At 37.4% G+C, this 22,758-nt stretch overlaps 1 protein-coding gene across 4 annotated transcripts; it reads left to right on the top strand.

The window, feature by feature from the left end:
- Nucleotides 1–1,406: 1,406 nt before the first annotated feature.
- Nucleotides 1,407–19,487, top strand: tesmin (testis expressed metallothionein like protein). 4 transcript variants are annotated; one of them, XM_059334300.1, is made up of 13 exons: nucleotides 1,407–1,675; nucleotides 4,128–4,385; nucleotides 4,988–5,080; nucleotides 5,866–5,956; nucleotides 6,105–6,167; nucleotides 7,779–7,902; nucleotides 8,385–8,413; nucleotides 8,509–8,594; nucleotides 9,742–9,792; nucleotides 11,322–11,424; nucleotides 15,420–15,557; nucleotides 17,406–17,509; nucleotides 18,717–19,487. In XM_059334300.1, exons 2-13 carry the CDS (start codon nucleotides 4,150–4,152, stop codon nucleotides 18,886–18,888), a joined length of 1,290 nt encoding a protein of 429 aa, XP_059190283.1. In that variant the 5' UTR covers nucleotides 1,407–1,675; nucleotides 4,128–4,149; the 3' UTR covers nucleotides 18,889–19,487. The 4 variants fall into 4 exon arrangements, with proteins under 4 accessions (XP_059190283.1, XP_059190285.1, XP_059190282.1 ...); XM_059334302.1 differs by having other exon boundaries at nucleotides 1,409–1,675; nucleotides 4,277–4,385; nucleotides 6,063–6,167; XM_059334299.1 differs by having other exon boundaries at nucleotides 1,414–1,675; nucleotides 6,063–6,167; nucleotides 8,518–8,594.
- Nucleotides 19,488–22,758: the final 3,271 nt, after the last annotated feature.

Genomic DNA, 22,758 nt, shown 5'->3' with positions numbered 1-22,758 from the left:
TTTGGGCCAAATCAGCCGACATGCATTCAGGTTGAAACATCCCACATCAGCTGACAGTGGCGGACATGGTAACATTAGAGAAAGGATACACAAGTATTTTCGGTCCTGTCAATGACTAAAACATTTGAGTTAAATTGCTTCTGACTACATACCAACCCAAAAGGAAGCTTTTACTGAATCAATTTAGAGATGTTTAGAAAGTAAAACATCATTTTACCTTGAATTAGCTAGGCTACATTTCTGAATATTTGACATATCTCACTACATACCATACATGCTAAAATTAATTCAGATCTGACAAGAAATGTAGCTATTTCACAATAGAAAAGTTGGACATTTACTTAAATATTTTAATTGATACAGTAAACATTTAGAGTGGGTGATACATTTATGACGGGAACAAGTAACATCATTGTATTCCTTGCAACTACAATCCATTTAACCTTAATACATAATTATTAGAACCTTATTTTGAAAAACCGGATGTAGTCTTTAGCAAGTCCATCACTGTCAGCTGTTCTTTGCTGTTTAAATACATTTACTCGGCTGATTTAAGCCAAACATTATAAGTTATAAGCGGAAACAACCATTCATTTTCTTTTGATAACCAGTTCATTATCTCGAGATTTAAAAAAGGCTATTTTGTCGTGATTTCGATACAATTAACTACAATTTGGACCATGACCGGACACATTGTTAATCTAAATCCTCCATAATAATTTTCGATCTAGCACTGGGCATTAACAGAACCGTATAAATCACATCATATAAATAATAATTAAAAAACTTCAGTGCCAACACTTTGAAAAAGCAAGCAGGGAAAGCAATAAAAAGCATTGGTAAGGTCACATCCAGCTAGCCAGCTGTGTTTGGTGTAAAACAAGCGGGAGAAGCTCCGGTTGCCTGCTGCTGGATTTTTAAGTCTGGTTGGTCCGGCCCAAGCTCCTTTATCCGCTTTTTTCCTCAAGCGATCGCCTCGTTAAAGGATTCTTCTGTAGGAAAATTACCAAATTTTCTTTCGCTGCCGTTGTTTCACCTGAAGCTGCCATTGTCTCCTCAAAATACGTCCGACTCCGCTGTTTGCGTCAGTGAACATCGCGCCTGCGCACCTAGGCGGCCAAGGGTGTGACTTTGATTGACAGAGATCGTGAATCAATCAGATTGGATGAAGAATGACATTAGAAAGTGGTGATTCGCCAGGGACGCAGAGATAGCTGCGCCAAGTGACCAATTATAGACCAGCATGAAGTCACATGCAAGCAAAGAGTTGAAGAACATACACACACAAAAAAACTAAACAAATAAAACCAATATGGAATGGGAATGTTGAAAAATGATCAGCCAGACACATATTATAAGTGAACAGATGTCATAATTATTTTTATTAGGTAATTTATGTTTACTGTGTCTATACTTTTTCCTGCAATTTTGATGGGGGCGGCGCCCTAGCGCCCCTTATTAACAAGCCGTCACTGCTGATAGGATGAATCTCCGTTTAAACTGCGCTCAGTTTATTCATAACCGTCTGCGCGTGCATACAAGTAGCTGACGGTTTGTAACGTTAAATCTAGTTTTACGCTGTTTAGGATACGTCACAGCCGTTATTCTAGATCAAAACCATAGACTGTATAAAATCAAAACGGACGTTACCTTAACGTAACCTAACGTTAATTAGGTAAGTTATCTGAACATCTCCTTTTCTTGTTAAGGTTAATATATTTGTATTGACACGCCAAGCTAACTCAAGCCAAACGGTGACATTCGGCTAATTCCGAAATTAGTTTGCTAAAACAATTAAAGTAATGTTAACGTCAAACTAGCTGGGATACATTAGGCTAACAGCGAAGTATTATACAGTAAGTTAGCTAATGTAACGTTAGCTGCCTCAAATTACTTAGAGGAAAAACAATTTATTATGTTTGGAAAAGAAAATAAGCCGTAGAAGTGTGGGTTTAATTATGCGTAGCGGTAGTTAAAGGTAGTGAACATTGCCAGAGTAGTCTGTCACAGAGAGGTGCAGAGGATCTACTGTTACAGTATGACATTCATTTATCATACAGTCACGGAAAAAAGTAATAGACCATTGTTTTCTTCAATTTCTTGTTCATTTTAATGTCCGGTGCAACTAAAGGTACATTTGTTTCGACAAGTATAGTCGATAACAACAAAAAAAGCTCATAAAAGTTTAATTTCGTCACCCTGATAAAATAATCGCCTAACTAATTTTTTCAAGTTTTGCAGGACGCACAGAAAACTTGTTGAAAGGATGTAACAATGGATGACTATTGGCATAGGAATAACACTGTGTGTACATTATGTAACTTAAGAGAAATAAATTACTTAGGCAATTTTTGAACATGCCTTTGTGACTTAAGCAAGATATGGTCACACTTTATTTTGAAGGTGTCTACATAAGAGTCACACAAGCCTGTCAGAAACATGACATGACAAGTATCATGAGCATTAATGTTACTTCAAAGTGTCATTAATGTTCATGACACATCCCATGTCATGTTTATGACACGCTCATGTCACTCTTATGTAGACACCTTAGAGTAAAGTGTTACCAATATTAGTGTCAACAATAAAACACTGATAACTAAACAATCTCCCTCCAGCTCTTATTTGCTGGGTTCTTATCTGATGCCTATGAATGTGGCAAATTGTCAAAAAAGTGATGATCTTAATCAAAATCAATCAAAATCAAATCAATCAATCAAAATTACTTTATTCATCCCCGAGGGGAAATTCAGTTAGTCTGGTAGAATCTCTGGAAGAATGAGACAACCTGATGGCTGTAGGAGAGAAGGATCTTTTGAATCTCTCCGTCCTGCTACGGAGAGAGAGGAGCCGTCCACTGCTGTTTTTTTGGTCCATAAAGGTTTTGTGTAGCGTATGATCCGGGTATTTCAGGATGGCCTGGAACATGTTGACAGTGCATCTTAAATGGGTAAAATCACATGATCTGATCAACTGAGGATGTAGGTGATTTTACCATAGGTGGCCGGCGTCATGAGGAGATGATTTAGGCAAAAAAAAAAAAAAAAATTACAAAAAATGACTTAGGCGATTATTTTAACAGTATGACGATTTAAGAGCTGTTATCTAGCCATTTTTTCATGGGTTTTCTTGAAAATAACCAAAAGAAAACCATGGAAAATGGCTAGATATCAGCTCTTAAATTAAACTCTTATGAGCTATTTTTTTGTTATCATTATAATTGTCCAGACAACCTTTAAACTTTCTTTTTATTGAACATTTTAACAAACATTTTGCATACATCTGGTATACATAAATCAAACCCCTCCAATAATGCATCCTCAGATTACACTTGCCATCTTTCCTCAATCTTTCATCTTGGATCAGATATAAAATAACTTTACATTTTTATTCACTCCAATAAAATTGTGCAACAGAAATAGTAGTCATCCAATGTCATCCAAAAATGATGACTAATCAAACAGCAATTTGTTCCAGTGTAGCAAAATTAGAGAAATAAAAATAATATTCATAAAAGAAAAAAAAATAACAAAAAAAAAACAATAAATCACATTATAAATAATTATAGTAAAAAAATGAAATAAAAAAACATAACTTTTTAACTTCTATAGCTACGAACCAGGATACTTTTCCTTGTAATGATGGTCATCTCAGATAAAGTCAGACCTAATTGGTTTTATGTACTCTACCCAATTTTTCCATATTCTTTTAAATCTGTCCTCCTCCAGTCTCATGGAGAAAGTTAATTTTTCCATCACATAAGTATTATGTATAACCTCAACCCTCCAGACAACCTTTAGTTGTACCATGCATTAAAATGAACAAGAAACTGAAGAAAACAAAGGTGGTCTAATATTTTTTCCATGACTTTAGGTTTCACCACTGAGAAAATTGGGTAGAGAAAGATGTAGTAGGGCACATACTGTATGATTACATTAGACTTGAGACCAAGAAAGGTTAAACACTTTTTTGATTAAAAGCCATGTAAAATAAAAGATTGATATGAAAGTGAAAGTTAACCTCAGTGATAAGTTAACCTCATGTGAAAAGTTCAGTTTTAGTAACGTTACAGGCAGTTAAAATGACTTTGCGTCAAAATCTCCGACAAACATCTGTATGATTTACAGAGGTGCCCTCCATGCTGGTGGGATGAATAGCTCTGTGACGGAGATGGACACAGCACAAAACAAAGAACAGGGATGTATTGACACTGATGACCACTCTTCAAAAGACTGTGGTACTGAGAAGGACCCTAATGTCCACAATGGACCTGCAGGGACTCCTGTATGGGCAGGGTGCACTTCAGATGTCTGTTTGCCTGAGGTAGTTCCTCTTCCTCATCAGCATAGTGTCCAGCCAGGAATGGTGGACCCCCTCACCTTAAGGTAAAATGTTCCTTCATACACTTCACAACTTTGAAATTCATTACCAAAATGATTCACAGGTCAAACTGCTGTTCACTGTACTGTATTGTTCCACATGCTTTTAGGGTTGTCAAAAGTATCGATACTCAAAAAAGTATCAATACTAAACGTATCCGAATACAATACTCATTTTCAAAAGTATCGATCCAACAACTTATTAAGCAGCTAAACCATACAACCTCAAAATATTGTTTTAATTGTTATTGTTTATTGTATTTATTTATTTTTTGCACTACCTCAGACCTGAAGCTTGTTATCATAGTTGCAGTTTCTTTTTGCACAACTGTTTTTTATTATAAATATTTAACCTGTGGTTCTGTTCATTTTTACGTGTTGCATTTTTCTTGATAACAAAAATATTTCTGTTAAATTTTGGGGTTTTTTGGGGGGGTTTCTTTGTTTTTATCCTGGTGGTATCGAAAATGGTATCGAGTATCGAATATTTTCCTGAGTATCTGTATTTAGGTGAAAATTTTAGTATCGTGATAACCCTACATGCTTTACACAAATCCAAACAGAGGATGTCAATTTTATCCAGACTAAGCTTTATGAATTGATTGCAGGTTCCACTGTCCATATCAGTCCACTCAGAGTCAGCCTACGTACCCAGACTACCCCCTGGAGCCCCAGTCAAGTCAGTATCATCTCCTCACTGGGTAAGTCCTCATTTACTCATGTAAATAAGTGTGTACAGGTTGTGTTCTATGGCATCATGCTGGAGTCCATTAACTGAACAACTTGCAAGAAATGGCAGGTGGAAACACATATTAATATTAAACATATTGGTCTCAAAAAAATGACCTTGAGGTGAGATGAGTGGGCTGAAAGTAACATGAAACCACTTTTCACTGGGATTGTTTTTTTGCCATCAGAATAATTTAAAATATTTGATTATCACTAGGGTTGTCAAAAGTATCGATAGTCAAAAAAGTATCGATACTAAAACGTTGTATCCGGATACGATACTAATTTTCAAAAGTATCGAGTATCTGAAGCTTGTTATCATAGTTGCAGTTTCTTTTTGCACAACTGTTTTTTATTATAAATATTTAACCTGTGGTTCTGTTAATTTTTACATGTTGCATTTTTCTTGTTAATAAAAATATTTCTGTTAAAATTTGGGGTCTTTGTTTTTATCCTTGTGGTACCGAAAATTGTATCGAATATTTTTCTGAGTATCGGTATCGAGTTGAACATTTTAGTATCGTGACAACCCTAATTATCACATCGCAAAACTACACATAGTCCATTCAATTTGGATAACGTCAATCAAGTAAAGAAATAACTCTAAAAAGACTCTAGTATATTTCCGCACCAGTGTTGCAGGGGCAGCCACAGTGTACGATTTAATGCCCAATGCCTGAGGGCGGACAGACTTATGTGGGAGGGAAATGATGTATTTAAATGGTAAAGTGACTTATGGCAGTCTTGGTTTCCTCAGCCCTGTGGTATGTCCACCAGACAGCAGCCAGCAGAGCTCAGTTTCTGCTCCTTGGTTTACTCAGGAACCCATTTACTGCAGCATGGTGCCGGTGAGTATTTAATTTAACTTCAGTTAATTTCAGAATCATTTAACCATTTTCATGGATTATTGCAGAATGAATACATTGTTTGAGAGTGGATGTATTGTGTTTGTAGGGAGACTTATATACCCCGTTATCTAGCATCTGTGTACCACAGGCCATGGACCATCAGCAGTTTCAGGAGGGACCGACTGAATTTACATCCCACATTACACAACCTGTAAGTTCACAATTTACACAACTTGTATAAAGACTACCGCACAAGTAGAGGAGTTCGGACAGACTAAATGGTTAAATTCATCTGAGACTATTGGAATTCAGTCAGAAATCACAATTATCTTGGTTATTTTTTGACCAGCAGTGGTATTTTATAAATACGTGTGTAACCCTTTAACTACTGTTTTGTTAATTTATTTCCAACAATAAATCCACATACATTTGCATAACGAAAGCATGTTTGTCTGCTCCCATGTAAAGAGTATGAAGTGCTTAAAAATCCCCCCGAGTTACATTTTTAGCAGATAAATAAATGTAGAATTAATTTGTATAACCAAGGACAATTGTGCAATTTATTCCAATTACATTTTTTTAATCAGTTGACATTCCTGGAAATCATATTTTCATTTCAATACTTTTAACATTTGAAAGAGTAAATCTCATCAAGTGTAGTTTTGTTCTGTTTACATTTCTTTTTTTAGATAAATAAAATGAATGTGTGTCTCCTAGTATGTGATGTAAGGGAATGCGAGAGAAACTGATTTTCTAAGTAGACTGAAAGGGAAGTAGACTCAGCTTAGGTATGTATGCATGTCGAAAATATATAATAAACTAAAAAAGCCTTCAGAATAAACTATAGACTATAGTCTGTACATTAAGAAGAGAATGTACAGATGCCCATTGTCTCGAGTTTGTGGTTGTAAAATTTAATGAAGTTGTGATTTTCCTAGCGGTCACAGCAGGTAATTTTATACAGTGAGGTCAAATTTAAAGAAATGCTCTCACTACAATGAAATTCTACTACGGGGACTACCATCATCACACATAAAAAACAGTAATCAGAAATATTCAGATACAAAAGGAGAAAATAACTCATTTGTACTGCATAAGAAAAAATAATCATGTTTTTCGTCCCAAATGGTATGAAATTAGCATCATGTGAGCATTTGTATAAATATGTATGTACTTGTGGGTACCCATATAACCTATTTTCATTCAGATATCTTGAGGTCAGAGATCAAGAGACCCCTTTGAAAATACTCATGCCAGCTTTTCCCTTGCTTAAATTTAGCCTTCCTTTGGAGTTGTATGATGACATGCTTGGTAATTTCTTGACAAGTAGCCTTAAAACTAAGCCCACTTCAGCTTAAGCCAGCTGGCCATAGGTATGCTGAGGGGTTAAGGAGAAATACTGCAGCATTGAAATACTCCATTGCAAGTCAAAGACCCGTACTCATTACTTGTCTTTTATTATTATAATGCCTATACTGCTGAGCAGTTGAATTTGTTTTCGTTACAGCATGAAAGACAGAAAACACTCAGTACACAGTGTCAGGAGCACAACATTAAGGCAGACATTACAGAAAATTAACTAAGTTACTTTTCTCCGGTCAGCAGTTTATGTCAGAGAAGCACTATTTTTTCAATTAATTATTTCATATTTACAATGTTGTACAAAATGTCCAGTGTGATTTCATCGTCCAACATACATTCCAATACCCAGAATCAGTTCTCTTTAGTACATAAGACGGAAACAGCTGCAAATGGCTGGATCCCAGGGATGTTTGTTTTTTTGTCAAAAGAGCTGCTGATTGATTTTCAGATTACTGTGTAGGTGGTGTGTAATGTGAGTGGAGATGGGCAGGTGGTGCTGTTTAACCCTTGTGAGCCAGGACCTGTGTTCCTTACCTTGGAATCTGAACCAGCACACAGAGATGATGGCCTGACTCAGGGGAGAGGTGAGGACAAGTTTACATGGGGTTCATGTAAATTAAGCTTTGGTGGTATTAGGGTCATTCTGTTGACCAGGGTATTTAGAAATCCCGACAGTATGATTCTCAGGACCGTCAAAAATCACAAGGCATAAAGCCAGCATTATATTCTTACAACATACTCAGTAAATTATGTATTTATTTTGTCCAAACCAGAGTTTGTGGTTGTTGGAAAAGTGGAAAGACTTAACTAAGATGGGTTTAGAATGTGTGAAAGTTTGTTTAGATATGTCAACAACACAAATAAGCTAGTGTCAGTTTGGTGGAAGAGGGAAACTTGAGTTAAGAATGAGTCTTTGGAACATACATTTATGAGCATATGAAGTTGTTATGACAACACAGCTGTAGCCCATACATGGCTCGACCAAACTGTAAATCTTTGAAGGATTTGCATTTATTCACTGAATTGGTGGTTCCATAGTAACCGTCTTTTCCTTTGTGTTTACAAGATGCGAGTGTGTCAGGGAATCCAAGCCAGGTAGGAAAGCAATGTTAGTTCCATTTCTACCCAGTAGACAACATACTCTGTTGATTAATAGATGTTCTTGTGTATTTAATAATTCATTTAAATAGTTTCTCCAGTGCCACCAGACAACTTGTCCCTTGTATGAGTCCAGAGACCAGACAGCCATTATGCAGCCTCCAGCTCCTCCAGCCCGGTGAGAACTGTGAAACTGAAGCGTCCACCAAACAAACATATAAGACAACTAAAAACCTGCACTCACCAGACCCTTTATTAGAAGTGTGTGCCTAAAAAAATCTTTCATCTCGAACCAGTCTGGCCATTCTCCTCTGACCTCTGGCATCAACGAGGCATTTTTGCTCACTGGATATTTTCTCTTTTTCAGACCATTCTCTGTAAACCCTAGATATGGTTGTTAGGTCAGCAGTTTGTGAAATTCTCAGACCAGCCCATTTAAAGCCACTTAAAGGGGTAGTTCAGATTTTTGGAAATTAGGTTGTATGAGGTACTTACGCATAGTCAATGTATTCCTTGTAGTAGATGATGGTTTGTGTGCCCCCAGTTTGGAAAACTAGACACAAGCTCCAGACAGGAAAGTATTCCTTTAAATCACCTTTCTTCCCCATTCTGATGCTCCCTTTGAACTTCAGCAGGTCGTTTTCACCATGTCTACATACATAAATGCATTGAGTTAATGCCATGTGAGTGGATGATTTGATATTTGCGTTAACAAGCAGTTGAACAGGTGTACTTAATAAACTGGCCGGTCAGTGTACGACTAAATTAATTTAATTTAATAAATAAAATAAAAATATATATATATAAATATAAATATATATATATGTTCAAAATATATCTGAAACTGATCAAATTAAATTCCAAATCCCTCTTCGTCACGTACGTTGAGACGTTGTAGATTATTTTATTTTGAAAAACTGATGGATATCTTTAACTAAAAGAGGCAAACTATTTTAGTGAAAACATCATGTTTTGTTTAAAAGACCTAAGTTATGCATTTTATCACAATTTCAGTTGTTTCCAAACTACACTGATTTGATTTCAGTATTCATTGCTGTACTCAGATAATGACAATGAACCCACACTTCCTTACATGCTTAGAAAACTAAGATTTGATAGATAGATTGATAGATGTGGCAATATATTTATGCATTGTCTTTGATATTAGAAATCATTGCATCTGCAGTCCACACAGTTTTTCATAGAGTGTACTGTATGTTCAGTGGAGTATCAACATGTCAAAAAATAATTACTAGTGTCGTATACAGCTTTATTTAATGTGTCTTGATGCACAGTGAAATATATTCTCATTTATCCCCCTGCAGAACTGTGTCCAGGAAACGCTGCCACTGCACCAAATCCCAGTGCCTCAAACTGTGAGTATGCCATCTCATAACTTTCTTTACAGCAGGATGTATTGTTAACATGCTTCTGAAAAGCACTTAACTTAACACTGCAAAATATGACCATAAAACATATTATTACAAACTGCAAGAAGGAGATTTGGAGAAGTTTTAACTAAAATGTCACACACTTCTTGTGTAGTTGACAACAGCTAAACAAGAATTTATTTATAATTTATGATTTTCTCACATACGACCTTCCTTCTGTTGGATGAGTTAGCAGTTGCAAAGTGTCTTCTCTTTAAGCAGTGTTTCAAGTTCACAAGTCCATAAACAATATTGGATTTTTAGGTAACTTAAAACTTCTGCTGCAAGGTTTACATCAACAACTCTCATCAACATCTATCTAGTTTGACTGTTCACACTTTTAACAAGCATTTTGATAAAAACAACAAAGTAGTTTGTTCTTACTTCGTCACTGATTTCTTGTTGCACATGTCGTCTTGGAGGTGGACAGCTGCTTGGGGTCTTGTGTATTTTGCAGGAGCCAAATATACATATTTAAGTCAACATAGAAATCTGTGTTGCCTGAACTACTGTGATTTCAGTTATTAGTTGGGCACAGTTAAACTTGACATTTCAAGTACACCCAACATTTTAGTTGAACTGACTTATGAAAATGAGTCTCCTCCAGACTGTGCTACTGTTATGCGGTCCTTATTGGGATCCCTAGCAAAAGCCTCCAAAAGCTTCAATATGTTCAAAACAGTGCTAACAGGATCCTGATGGGGGTGCGAGAGATCACACTCATTCTTGCACACTCCACTGCCTCCCCATCCACCTCAGAATTGAATACAAAATCTCCCTTCTCACTCATCAGTGCATCAATGGTAACACCCCTGGGGAACATGCCCCAAACCTTCACAAGGGACCCCCTCTCACCATACTTCATCCAATGATGATTGATTAATGTTCTTTGATGTTGTTTTTAATATTTATAGCACTTTGAGATTTGATGTTCATTCATTCATTATCTTTAACCGCTTATCTGTACACAGGGCGCAGGGGACATTTGGCAAGAGGCGGGGTACTATCGCAGGACTGACACATAGAGACAGACAGTCATGCTCTCATTCACACCTATGGGCAATTTAGAGTCACCAATTAAACTTAAGTGCATGTTTTTGGACTGTGGGAGGAAGCCGGAGTACCCGGAGAGAACTGATAATATATTTATTTAAATCCAACAATCTTGTTGTATAACTGACCAAGGTTAATTTTATGTTTTATACTTATATACATATATATATATAATATATACTAATATTTGTGAATACCACAGAAATAAAATTATCTGTTTTCTTTGAACTGGCTAATGTCCAACTCACTGCAAAACTTTGCCTGAAAAAATAGAAACATAGGCCCCTGCGTAAGTGAGCTGTAACTCGTACTTTCTGATTTGGTGGGGAGTCAGTGACCTGAACCATCTGAGAGATTTGTGTTACTTGATGTAGTTTTACTTGATGTAGTTTAATATGTTTATGTCTGCTTGTTTCTTTCAGCTACTGTGAGTGCTTTGCTAATGGACTGATGTGCAGCAACTGTAACTGCTCGAACTGCCACAACAACACAGAGCATGAAATGAAGCGTCACAAGGCAATTAAGGTTTGTATGCTTTTTGGTAAACATATTCACGTCACAAACTTAACAAAATGTAAATAGAATAAATGAAGCCACAAATGAATGGAAAGAAATGTATGAAAAACATTAATACAAAAGATCCTGATTAATATATAAGATGGCCAGTCATAACACTGGACATCAGGCAGACTTAGACTCAGATCTCTCTTATGTATCCTATATATATATATATATATATATATATATATATATATTAATGTAAATATGAGGCCATTGAACCTTTTGAAAAAGCGAGATAAGCACATCCATCACTAAGATCAGACAATGAAGAAAGCTATTTATTCACTGTAGTGTGTGTGTGTGTGTGTGTGTGTGCTTTGTAAAAACTTTGTCAACTAACTACTTTAATGATAAATAAACTATTGTCACCAGTTTGCTCAACATCAACTGGAAAAGTTATTCTACACAATAACTCATAATATATAAATTATAATCAATACACAGTGGCATATAGTGGGTTGGGTGCCATATTTGAACCAATACTGTATTTATGTACTTTATTCCATCTGTTAAAACAAAAATTAAATTTGAGTTAATACGTTAAATAAGTCCAAACTTCAACATTGTTATTCCATGTTTAGAACAGTTTGTTATTTACATGAAACACTCTACACACAAAACAAAATAAAACTTCTCCCTCTCCCCTCTAAAACCTTTTCCTCAACCTGAATCAGCCATTCACTGTGGCACAGTGTACAGCATGAGAAGGCTGCCGTGTGTTGTATTACAATATATTGCAGCTAGTGTTGTCTGTGTGTGTGTTTCTGAAGTGTCATCAGACTTTAGGCTAGACATTTGACTGCCACATACGTGTGTGGAGGAGGACCAGACGGAGACGTTAAACGGCGGCAAGCGTGGTAGATCCCAATTCCCAAAATCATTCGGCTAAAGCGAACGTCTTTGTTCAACAAAGGGCTGAAAACGCACTCAATTACCATTGCCATCTAGTGGGGACAATATAAAGCAAATGGTTCATTAAGCTTCATTGTTTCTCTTCACTAACCAGATCCACTGTACAAATTAGGTACCGATTGATGACCTGACCTGAATTGGTACCATGTGATACGGTCAGTACCCTTAAAAGTGAAGTTCGGTACTCAACCCATGTGACATATTTATTGTAAAAATGAGAAATAAATAAAATGAATGTACACAGACAATTAATTAATGACTCAGCAGCGTGTATATTATCAGAAAGTGTTAAGGCCGTAGCACAAAAGGCAGGAGTCAAATGCACAACAAAAGATCTGGTTACAATACACAAAATATATTTATTTGAAAAAGGGTCGGTACACAGGCAGGCAGTCACACAGGCAAAGGTTTCCAAAATGAGACGCAAAAAGACAGAATCAAAAAGGCTAGCGAGATTTAAAAAACGACAAGGCTATGACTGAAAATGCTGAAATGTGAGCTTGTAAGAACAACAAACTGGCAACGAGACAAGACACAAAGGGGGTTATATACAGGGCTAATGGGGAGTGATGAGAACCAGATGTGGGAGACACAATCACGGATCAGGTGCACACAGACGAGGAGGGGGGCGGGGCAGACAGAAACCTGAAACAGAGACAGGGGTGAGTGATCACAAAATAAAACAGGAAACACAAGAGACGTAACATGAAGGGAAAATAAAATACTTAACAGACACTGAAATCATGACATTATCAGACTTTAGGCTTGACATTTGACTGGCACATATGTGTGTTGAGGAGGACCGGACAGAGACAATGGTGGGAGACAAACATGGTTGATAACTTTCAGCATAATTTTTTCCCCACTAAAGCGATGTGAAAAAACATTATTATTTTCTCAACCAGATGCACTGTCAGGTACAAGTTAGATACCGATTGATGACCTGACATGAATTGGTACTATGGACGTGATTCAGTCAGTACTAGTGAATGGACAACGAAGCTTTGCTTCTTTGAACCATTTGCTTTATTTACAGAGCCCACTAGATGGCGCTCTTTGTTCAACAAAGGGCTGAAAACACACTCAATTACCATTGCTAAAGCCTTTTTTTAAGCCAAGACCACCATCTAGTGGGGAGAAAATTAAAGCAAATGGTTCACAAAGCTTTGATGTCCCAGGACAAGACTTCATAGTCAGTACCATTAACCCATTAAGGCCTAAAGCGCCTGGAAAAAAATGCCTGGAAAACCTATGGGTGATTTTCAAATGACCCCCTAAAACCTGAAGTTTTTCTGGAAATTCAACACCTACTAAATAATAGATTTTTCAGCCTCTGTAGCAGATAAAAATGAAATTCAAAAAGTATTTGAGAGCTTATACCCGTGGCTTTCATACGAAGTTGAGTTTATTTGTCCAAACCTTCAATACATTTTTTTTTAAAAATCAACAAACTCAGCAAATGTTACATTTGACTGAATAAAAAATCCTATGCATAATACTAATACATGCCCATTAGCAAGATGCAAACATGATATGACCACTGGAAGAAAAGACAGAGTTCTCATTAGCCTACTCTAATAAAAAAAAAAAAATAATAATAATAATAATAATAAATAATAATAATAATACATTTTATATATTGCACTTTTCAGGGTACTCAACGACGCATAAAGTAATATAAGACATAAACAGTCATGATTTCTTATATCATCATCACAATCAATTAGCCTATTATTATTATTAATATTAATATATTATTAATAATATTATTATCTCCAGATGGCCACAAATCTGTCTGTTCTTTGGTGAAAATATGTCGTCTTAAAACATATTCCTCATCCATAAATCCCGGTCGATTGGTTCCGAGGGTTCAAAGTCCGGATCAGCAATTAAATGATCGGCGCTGTTTTAATCAGATCTCTTCCGTCACTTACTGCAGAGCTCCTCCGCTATAGTCGTCTTCCGCCATGATTTCAAAGTTCTGGAAAAATCCGATGTTGCATTGCTACACTCCCGCATGTATTCTGATCATGATTCTGATGCATTTCATTGGCCAAGAGACCGAAAATAGATGGAAAAAAATACAAATACTACAAAATGACATATCCGCTGTCCCGGCCTTAATGGTAGAGTGACGCAACAGCGCTCCCGGCTTTAATGGTAGAAATGTGATAATGCTTTCCCGGCGTCAATGGGTTAAAAGAACAGTTCTGTACCCAACCCTTGTGACATATTTGTTTTAGAAATTAGACATAAATAAAGTGAATGTACACAGTCAATGAATGGATGATCCAGCAGAGAACTATATGAAATATGTTAAATAACGCTTGTAAACTTTGCAAGTTAAAGATATAATTAGTAACTTATTTTTCAGTTACACTATAAGTATCAGATGTATCAGTGAAAAATTAAAAAATCCATTAAACTGTTGATAGTGACCATTATACGTGTGTGAGTGTAAGATGGTACAGGAGGGTTGGTTAAGCTGACTGCTTATCAGCTAAAACACTATTGAGTGTTTGAGCTGCAGAAAACAGCAAGACGTGTTCTGTCGGACTGACAGCATTGATTGTGTCTAATTGGTGTTTGAGCCAGGGAGAGGTGTGTCACACTATCAGTGGATCCGATTCATCAGCACTGTTACTGGAAACAAGCTCTCTCTCACTCTCTGCTGTGTCTCAAACACACACTTGTTTTTGCCACTTGAGAGGACAGTGTATTGACTTCCCTTAAAGTGGACAAAGACTACTTTCCAATTGGTATTAGTCCTGGTGCTGCTGTCTCAACGACAACCGGATCTCTTTCTGTTTTCCACACAATACACAACGGCCAACTAGCGGTCTGTGAGGTTATGTTTGTTAAATGTGACAAAAAGTGTATTGCTTTAGGATCACAGGCTGCACCTAAGACTATTCTACTACTGTGTTTTACATTTGACTACCTACGTACATACATGCATATGGTTGATTGAGGAAAAATTAACAGGTTTAATAGGTAATTTACCTTTTCCTTTTAATGTAATAATTAATATTATTGTCATTTTGTAGTCATGTTTAGGTCGTAACCCAGATGCCTTCAGGTCTAAGATTGCTTGTGGGAAGTCAGGAGAGGTCAAAGGTTGCCACAACAAAGGCTGCAACTGTAAACGCTCCGGCTGCCTGAAGAACTACTGCGAGTGCTATGAGGTATATATTCACCTGTGTATCCACGCACGCACACACACACACACACACACACACACACACACACGGTGCTTTAGTTTGATGTTAGAGGAGTCATTAACAAAGTGGAAACAACATGGGCTCAGTGCTGAAGTCAGTGTAGAAGCACATTCAGACAGACAAAAGCCTACTACCATTGGAGTAAGTGTATTGATAAGAAACCAAAATAAAAGCCTGAGAGTCCAGTTTGAAGGCTTACAAAGACACAGTCTTATTGCTCCTTTGAGGTGGTATTTTATTACTTGTGGCTTTTATTTGATTGGCCAACAGAGTAATATCACACTACTGCAGGAAAAGTTGAGCCATGATCAATTTGCCAATGCCAATTTCATTTGTTTTGTATGTTGTGGTAATGTGACCAGGGGCCTCATGTATCACCGCAGTGTATGCACAAAAACATAGCTTACGCTCTTTGTCACACACACACCACATGTATAAAAAATGAATTTGGTGTGAGAATGTGCAGTAGCACCACATACTCTTGTCTGGCAGAAACTACTGTCTTTTATGCTCTAATTAAAATGTGTATCATATGAATTAGCAAATACACTCTACTAAACTAAAACTATATCCACCTGACATTGTGTTTACAGTTATAGCTCCCTAACACGCTCCATAACCCATTCTAAATATGAGGAGGATAGATGATTTTTATTATGATTAAGATGGAAAGCAATATAAACCACATGGAGCAAATTTTCTACACATCAACAACAATCACCAACTGTTTTACCCTGGAGATGTTAAAGTGACAGGTTAACAACAATCCATGACACGCATACCCCTCCCTCCCCAAAGGAAAAAAACCTAGTGTGGGTGGGCAAATGCATTCAGAATAAGTCAGGTGTGGTGCATAATTGATCCTGTGTGTGATGACTAATTAGGGCAACAAGATGTAGGCAATTAAGTGTGGATGCAGCGGATCCCCACGGTTTGTACAGCTACAAGGTGTCATGTGCTTACTGGGAACAAGCAAAACGGCTTTTCTGTCACCTTGTCTAAAAAGAACAAAGAGCGCCATCTAGTGGGCTCTCTAAATAAAGCATTTGGTTCACAAAGGTTCGTTGTCCCTTCACTAGGATAAAACAAGAGATCTGTGACACATCATCAAGGAGGATATGTGTACAATGTATTAATATAAAACTTCTCTGAACTCAGTTCAATGTCAGACCACTTTTTCTTGACTTCTGCCACGGTTCAGGCCTCTAATCCAGCTGCATTTATAGCCAAGGTAACACCTTGCCACTCAGTCTGTTTGTACTTATTGCTGATGCCAGAGCTGAGGCCACCAAAAAGCAACTTTTCCTGGCCTCCACCTTGGAGATCAGCACGTGGATCTGGCAGCAGGTTGATTTGCAAGCCAGCATATGTATAGTCATTTGCATGTCATTTGCAGGAGGAGCCGGGGCGTTATTGGTGGCTCGTGCATGTGCGATCAGTTTCAATTGGGATGGATCAAGGAAAGGTGCACAAAACCTGGTGTGATCACAGTTTGATACATGTGGAAATAAATTTGCATAGGTACTGTTCTACTTTTGGGAGTGTGCCATCTTTCAGTATGAAAGCTGCTGTCTTTGATACGTGAGGTCCCAGGTGTTTAGTTAATACGAATCAAAAGTGCTTTAGTTAATTTCAGTCATTTCACACATTATTTATTAATATTCTGCATTTTGTCCGAATAGGTCTAAAGAGACTAATTTTGGCAAATTACTTTTTGTTTTATTTTTTAATGTATACTAGAATTCTAGGATGACCACAAGTCACATTCAATTGTGTGTACAATGTCAGTTATACAGTTGTTTCTGTGTGCAGGCCAACATTAAGTGTACCTCCAGTTGTAAATGTGTCGGCTGCAAAAACTATGTCGACGCCTCAGAAACGGGCCTCAAAGAGGAGACTGAAGATGTCAACAACAAGTGAGTCAGTCCACTTTGACGTGGCTGCTTTAGTAACACAGTTTCCTTTACAGCTGTGATGTAACACTTGGCTGCACATAAAACACATCAAATGTCTTTTCTTGGTCTAAAAGTACTGCTCTTACCTCTACCATCACAAAGTGACCCCTCAATAAATTCTGTAAGATGGCATTAAGCCGTTCCTGTTGAATATCTTGGTCGAATGCTTTGCATTTTTTCCCATAACTTTAGATCAGTCCATAATTACAAACTTGGTGAGGTTCTCCAGACTAAAAGAAGATGGTTATACTAGTTATGGATAAGTTAAGTTCCTCAGTGGGATTTCTATGAATAAAACTTGCACCCATATATAATTACAAGTACTGTATATTTGTGGGGGGTGGAGATTGGGCATTGCACATAAGAGATGCAGGCAAACTTTATGCTGACTAATTAGTTTTCTAATTCTGGTACAAACAGACAATGTTAACCTGAAAATGTTAATCCTTGTCAAACAATAGTCATAATTAAAATAAAGAACCATTGTGCAGGCTGACTCATTGGATCAACAACACATTGCACAGAAAATCCAAGACTCATTAAAGGGCTCTACAAGGACTTTTAATAAAGTATATCCAATCCATATTAAAGAGAGTCCAAATTTCCGCTGTGCTGTAAAACAGAAAAAGTCAGCATTAGCCCTGCTCGCTTAATACAGCTCTCTTTGACCTGCAAGTTTCTTATTTTTTGAAAATACATATTTGATAGCCTGGTTACTTATATATTTTTTATTTATGTACAAGTGGTATTTGAGTCAAAATGAAAAAATTACAACAAAATTCTATTCAAGATTCTTTTCTCTATTGTCATTTGCAAAGGACAAAGAAATTATTTGTGGTATTGCTCAGTAAAAGGTATAAAAACAGGCTTATACATACAGACAATGAATAAGACCAACAGACTTAAAACATTCAGTTCAAAAACAAGATATGGAAAAAATGCCATATATGAAGTAGATGAATAAATACCTACTCAGCAGCAAAGAGCAAGCAGTGTCCAGTTCAGAGTTTGTTGTTGTGATCTTACTATGAACAAGCAAACCTCACAAAAAAGTTGAGGTTCAGGAAACGAGGGGGTATTTATCAATTTCGCCTATATACAGTATAAATATATATACATATATAGTATGATGTTGATACCGTGTGTGTGTGTGTGTGTGTGCTTTCAGCTTTCCTTTATCCGTGATAACGCCTGCTGTGGTGGATGCTGTGTGCGGCTGTCTGCTGGCCCAGGCTGAGGAGGCTGAGATGGAGGCCGGGAGCCTGGCCCAGGCTGAGCACATGGTCCTGGAAGAGTTTGGAAACTGTCTCTCACAGATCGTCAAGGCTATGTTCAAGTGAAATACGTACTGCGATGGAATTACACTTTGGAGACACCTCTGGATCACAGAGCACAGCTGCTTTCAGCCAGAACAACGGGGATGTTTGAATTCATACAGTGGGATCTGGAAGGTTGCTACTACTTTTTAATGTGTGCACTTTAATGGCTGTTGTATGTCACCAGCAGTACACAAAGCAATGACTAACACTCATACAAAATTGCTTTAATCTTTAACTACATCTCTGTGAATTAATATACAGGGTTTAATTGCTATATACTTTTATTATTCTTACTTATTAATTTCACACTGGTTCATGTTTCTATGCTGCTGAGTGGAGTTTATTTTGGATAATGTTTTAATATTAATACCGGACAAAAAAAAAAAAAGTTTGTTGAGAAGTATCTTATTTTTAAGATTATTTTTGTGCTGTTTTGGTTGTGATTTAAAACGGTTGCGTGTTCAGCATTGTGGATGGACAGGTACAGTGCTTAATATATTATATAAACCACTATATTATTGTGTTGCCATATTTTAAAACATTCTTATAAGTCGCAACCTTTTGTCGAACCTTTCTTGTATATCTCTACATATCCCAAACTTTTCTATAACTCTTTTTCTTTTTCTATAACTAATTTATTCTTCTGTATATAGTTATGTTTGTGTTGTAATTGTGTTGTCCAATTTAAGATTGGTAACTTTATTTATTAACTTTTGGATTAGCCTCAGAATTTATTACTTTTTAGGCTTAACAGGTCCCAAAATAAAATGAATAATACAAAATATCTGGTCTTTCTTTAAGGGTTGTTTGGGTAGAGATTCTTAACTTTAGATGGATCTTTTATAGAGCAGGGGTGGGATGAACATGTAGTGATCAAGCGGCCACCCCCAGGGCTGACGTGGAACCAACGCGGAAGTGTCTTAAACCTGTATCTTTCCAAAAGAGACAGAGTGCATTTAAGCCCCACCCCTAGGGGAGCGGAAAACAATCCATCGCTCTCAATTGACTCTTTATTGAATGCAGGAGCCTCCTTGTTAATTATGTCAGCTAGATAACAACAAAAAAATACCTAAAAGGTGTGCGGTGAAATGTGCTACCAACAGGGGAAAGAACCCTGAACTAAGTTTTGACAATATTTGCCTCAAAATATAGCAAAGAAGTTCCATGAAATGGAAATTCTTCCGTAATGTACAAGTACATCAACATTTTACTTAAGTAGAGTACTGGAGTAAATGTACTTAGTTACTTTCCACCACTGGTAATAACTACTTTAGGAAGTGTGTCAGCGGTTGTCTGGGTAAATTATTCTATAGTATTCTTAATAAAAGAATACTCGATTCCTTTGACGTACACTCCATCCTGAGTAAAAAGCAAATTCTCAGAAAAATAACCAGAAAAGATTCCCCAAAGTGAGTTTGTGCTGAGGCTAATTGCCCCCTCACACTCACTCAGCTTCACAACAACGCTGTTCTCAGACCACCTATCAGATTCAATCAAATTATAATGCAGTGCAAAGAAACATGGGTGCAACACTGGAAGGAAGAAACTAAAAGCTAAAATAGATTAGAATGTTATCTGGCCTTAAAAGAGATAATGATCTCTCTCCTGTCAGATCATATACAGAGACAGATCTTCATCAAGTACAGGCTCAGGGACCACAGAACAGGAAGACATAAAAAAATCCTGGCAGCCAACAGGAAACTATATGAGGGTGACTGTTTGACAGGTGAGGTTAAGACAGAGATGCACAGCCCTATATGATGTAAAACATCTAACCAAGTAAGGAGCTTTTGCTTCGACAATTTCAGGTTTTAAATAACTAACTTTCATGACAAAACAGCCAGCTGAGTTATTTACTAGAGGTGTGAATGAGCAGAGGCCTGTCAAGTAATCTGGAGGTTATTTGAGATCCCTCTTAGCCATACACCAACAAAATGGTATGAGACTGGAAAACCAAGGGACTTACCAGCATTAGAGCATGCTGGAGAAATCGGTACTTACCAAAAATGATGTAATACACTAGGGCACTGTGACACTGAAGTGATTTTACTATAAAAGATGATGATCTGTTATATGCCTGCCATTGTATTGACTACTATTGATCTGACATAATGGATGTGGAAATGATTGCACTAAATGAAGTAAGTAATGATTTTTATGAGAAATAAGATTAACGAATTAATGTGATTAAATGGTTTAACTATTTGAAATGAAATACAATAATGATCAGAGAAATAATATATGTGGTAACTGAAGTGATCCAAAGAGATGATATGACTGTGACATTGATTCTGCTGATTTTGTAAAACTAAAATGACAGTTAGGGCGAGGTTGTTAGAAAAGAGGAATTGAAAGGAGAGCAGAGTTGAGCCGAGACATGTTGTAACTTGGTGTACGTGCAAAACTGAACGAAGTCGTGAAGTTGGGAGGAACGGACTAAAGGAAATCTGGCCGGCAACAGAAGAATCATGGTTAGAAAAAGAATTAAACCAATAAGACAATGATTTGAGGAATGGTAATATGAAACCCTTGAGTCTTGGGCGCAGTAGGGTATAAAAACTGCTGCCCGACGAAATTCAGTGTTACCCCTTGCTGCATCCCTCACGAGGAGTAGCAAGACTTTTACAACTCTCTGGATCTGAGGACTACACCCGATCGACCACATCGGTGGTAGGACTTGGATTTTTACAACTAACAGAAGAAGACGGTTTTCAGGACGTTTTACATCTAGAAAGAAGATTTCCAATTTTGACAAATGAGGACGAGAGATAAGTTTTAAAGGGTAACCAGCAACGTTTGTCAAGATGGATTAATGGACTTTTCTTTCTTTGTTCTTGCTGTTTTTGGATTACGGTTTCGGATGAGGACCTTTCTGACTTTGGACAAAGTGGATTGCCTCGTTTGAAGACCGTTTTTCGGACAGTGCGTTTCAAGTTGCTTGGCCAGGCAACTTTTCCCGTTTTCCTCTTCAAATTGGATGGATTACAATTCCCAGCTACAGCTTCATTTATTATAGGAAAGTTAGGGTTAGGGTAAGACAAATCATACCATAATCATTTTTATTATTATACTTTTATGAATTTGATCTGTAATCAACTTTTGAAATATTATATGCTGTACGCTTGCACCTTGCTACACTATCAATAAATTCTCAATTGCATTTAAAGTGAAGTAGTGGACATTAGATCTCTAAATCTTTTGTTATAATAAGGTTGTGTGTTTAAATAAGGTTCTTACAGGTTAACTCTAGCCTACAAATTAAACTTGTCCTAGGAGCTTTTATTCTCAGCTACTAAACCTAACCTAGCAATTCACCAAGTGCAAAGATCGTTAGAGGAGAGCTGCCGTTAAACGGGCGCGGCCAGCGTGGTATCTGTAGCTTATGGGTTATCCTATGGGTGCCATTCTGGCTTAAGCAGGGCAGGTGCTCGGAATTAGGCAGTGTGAGCTAGGCGAATCTTCTCGCCACCAGCTTATAAAGTTCCTGAAACACTTATTGTGATAATATCCATAGTGTGGGGAACAAAACCCCTTAGTGGAGAGCTGGTCCAGAAGTCCCTATATTCAGGGCATTCTCGGGGATCAAACACGTGGCGCCCAACGTGGGGCGTGACAATAAGAAGATTGTCGTGCCCTCGGAAGAACCCCAGCGGGAGCAAGTCGCCGCTGTTCGTGTGGAACGACCCTAGAGAAAAGAGAGAGGCTTGAGGCAGGAAGGACATCTGCCAGAGAGCCCAAGAAGCAGTCAGCAGGCACGCAGGACTGCCTGGTGATCTCCTTTTGATCCGAGGAGAGCCAGAGCTCCGCGAGTGTCCCCTGAGCGGGGAAAGCGGAGAAAGGAGCGACCGCAGAAGCAGAGGAGCGAGTCCCTGGGAGCGGCGCTGAATAACC

Source organism: Centropristis striata, chromosome 6 (assembly GCF_030273125.1).
Source record: "Centropristis striata isolate RG_2023a ecotype Rhode Island chromosome 6, C.striata_1.0, whole genome shotgun sequence".
In the NCBI taxonomy this organism is placed as follows: Eukaryota; Metazoa; Chordata; class Actinopteri; order Perciformes; family Serranidae; genus Centropristis; species Centropristis striata.
Note: the sequence above shows the minus strand (reverse complement) of the source record. Positions and strands in the feature narration are given on the sequence as shown.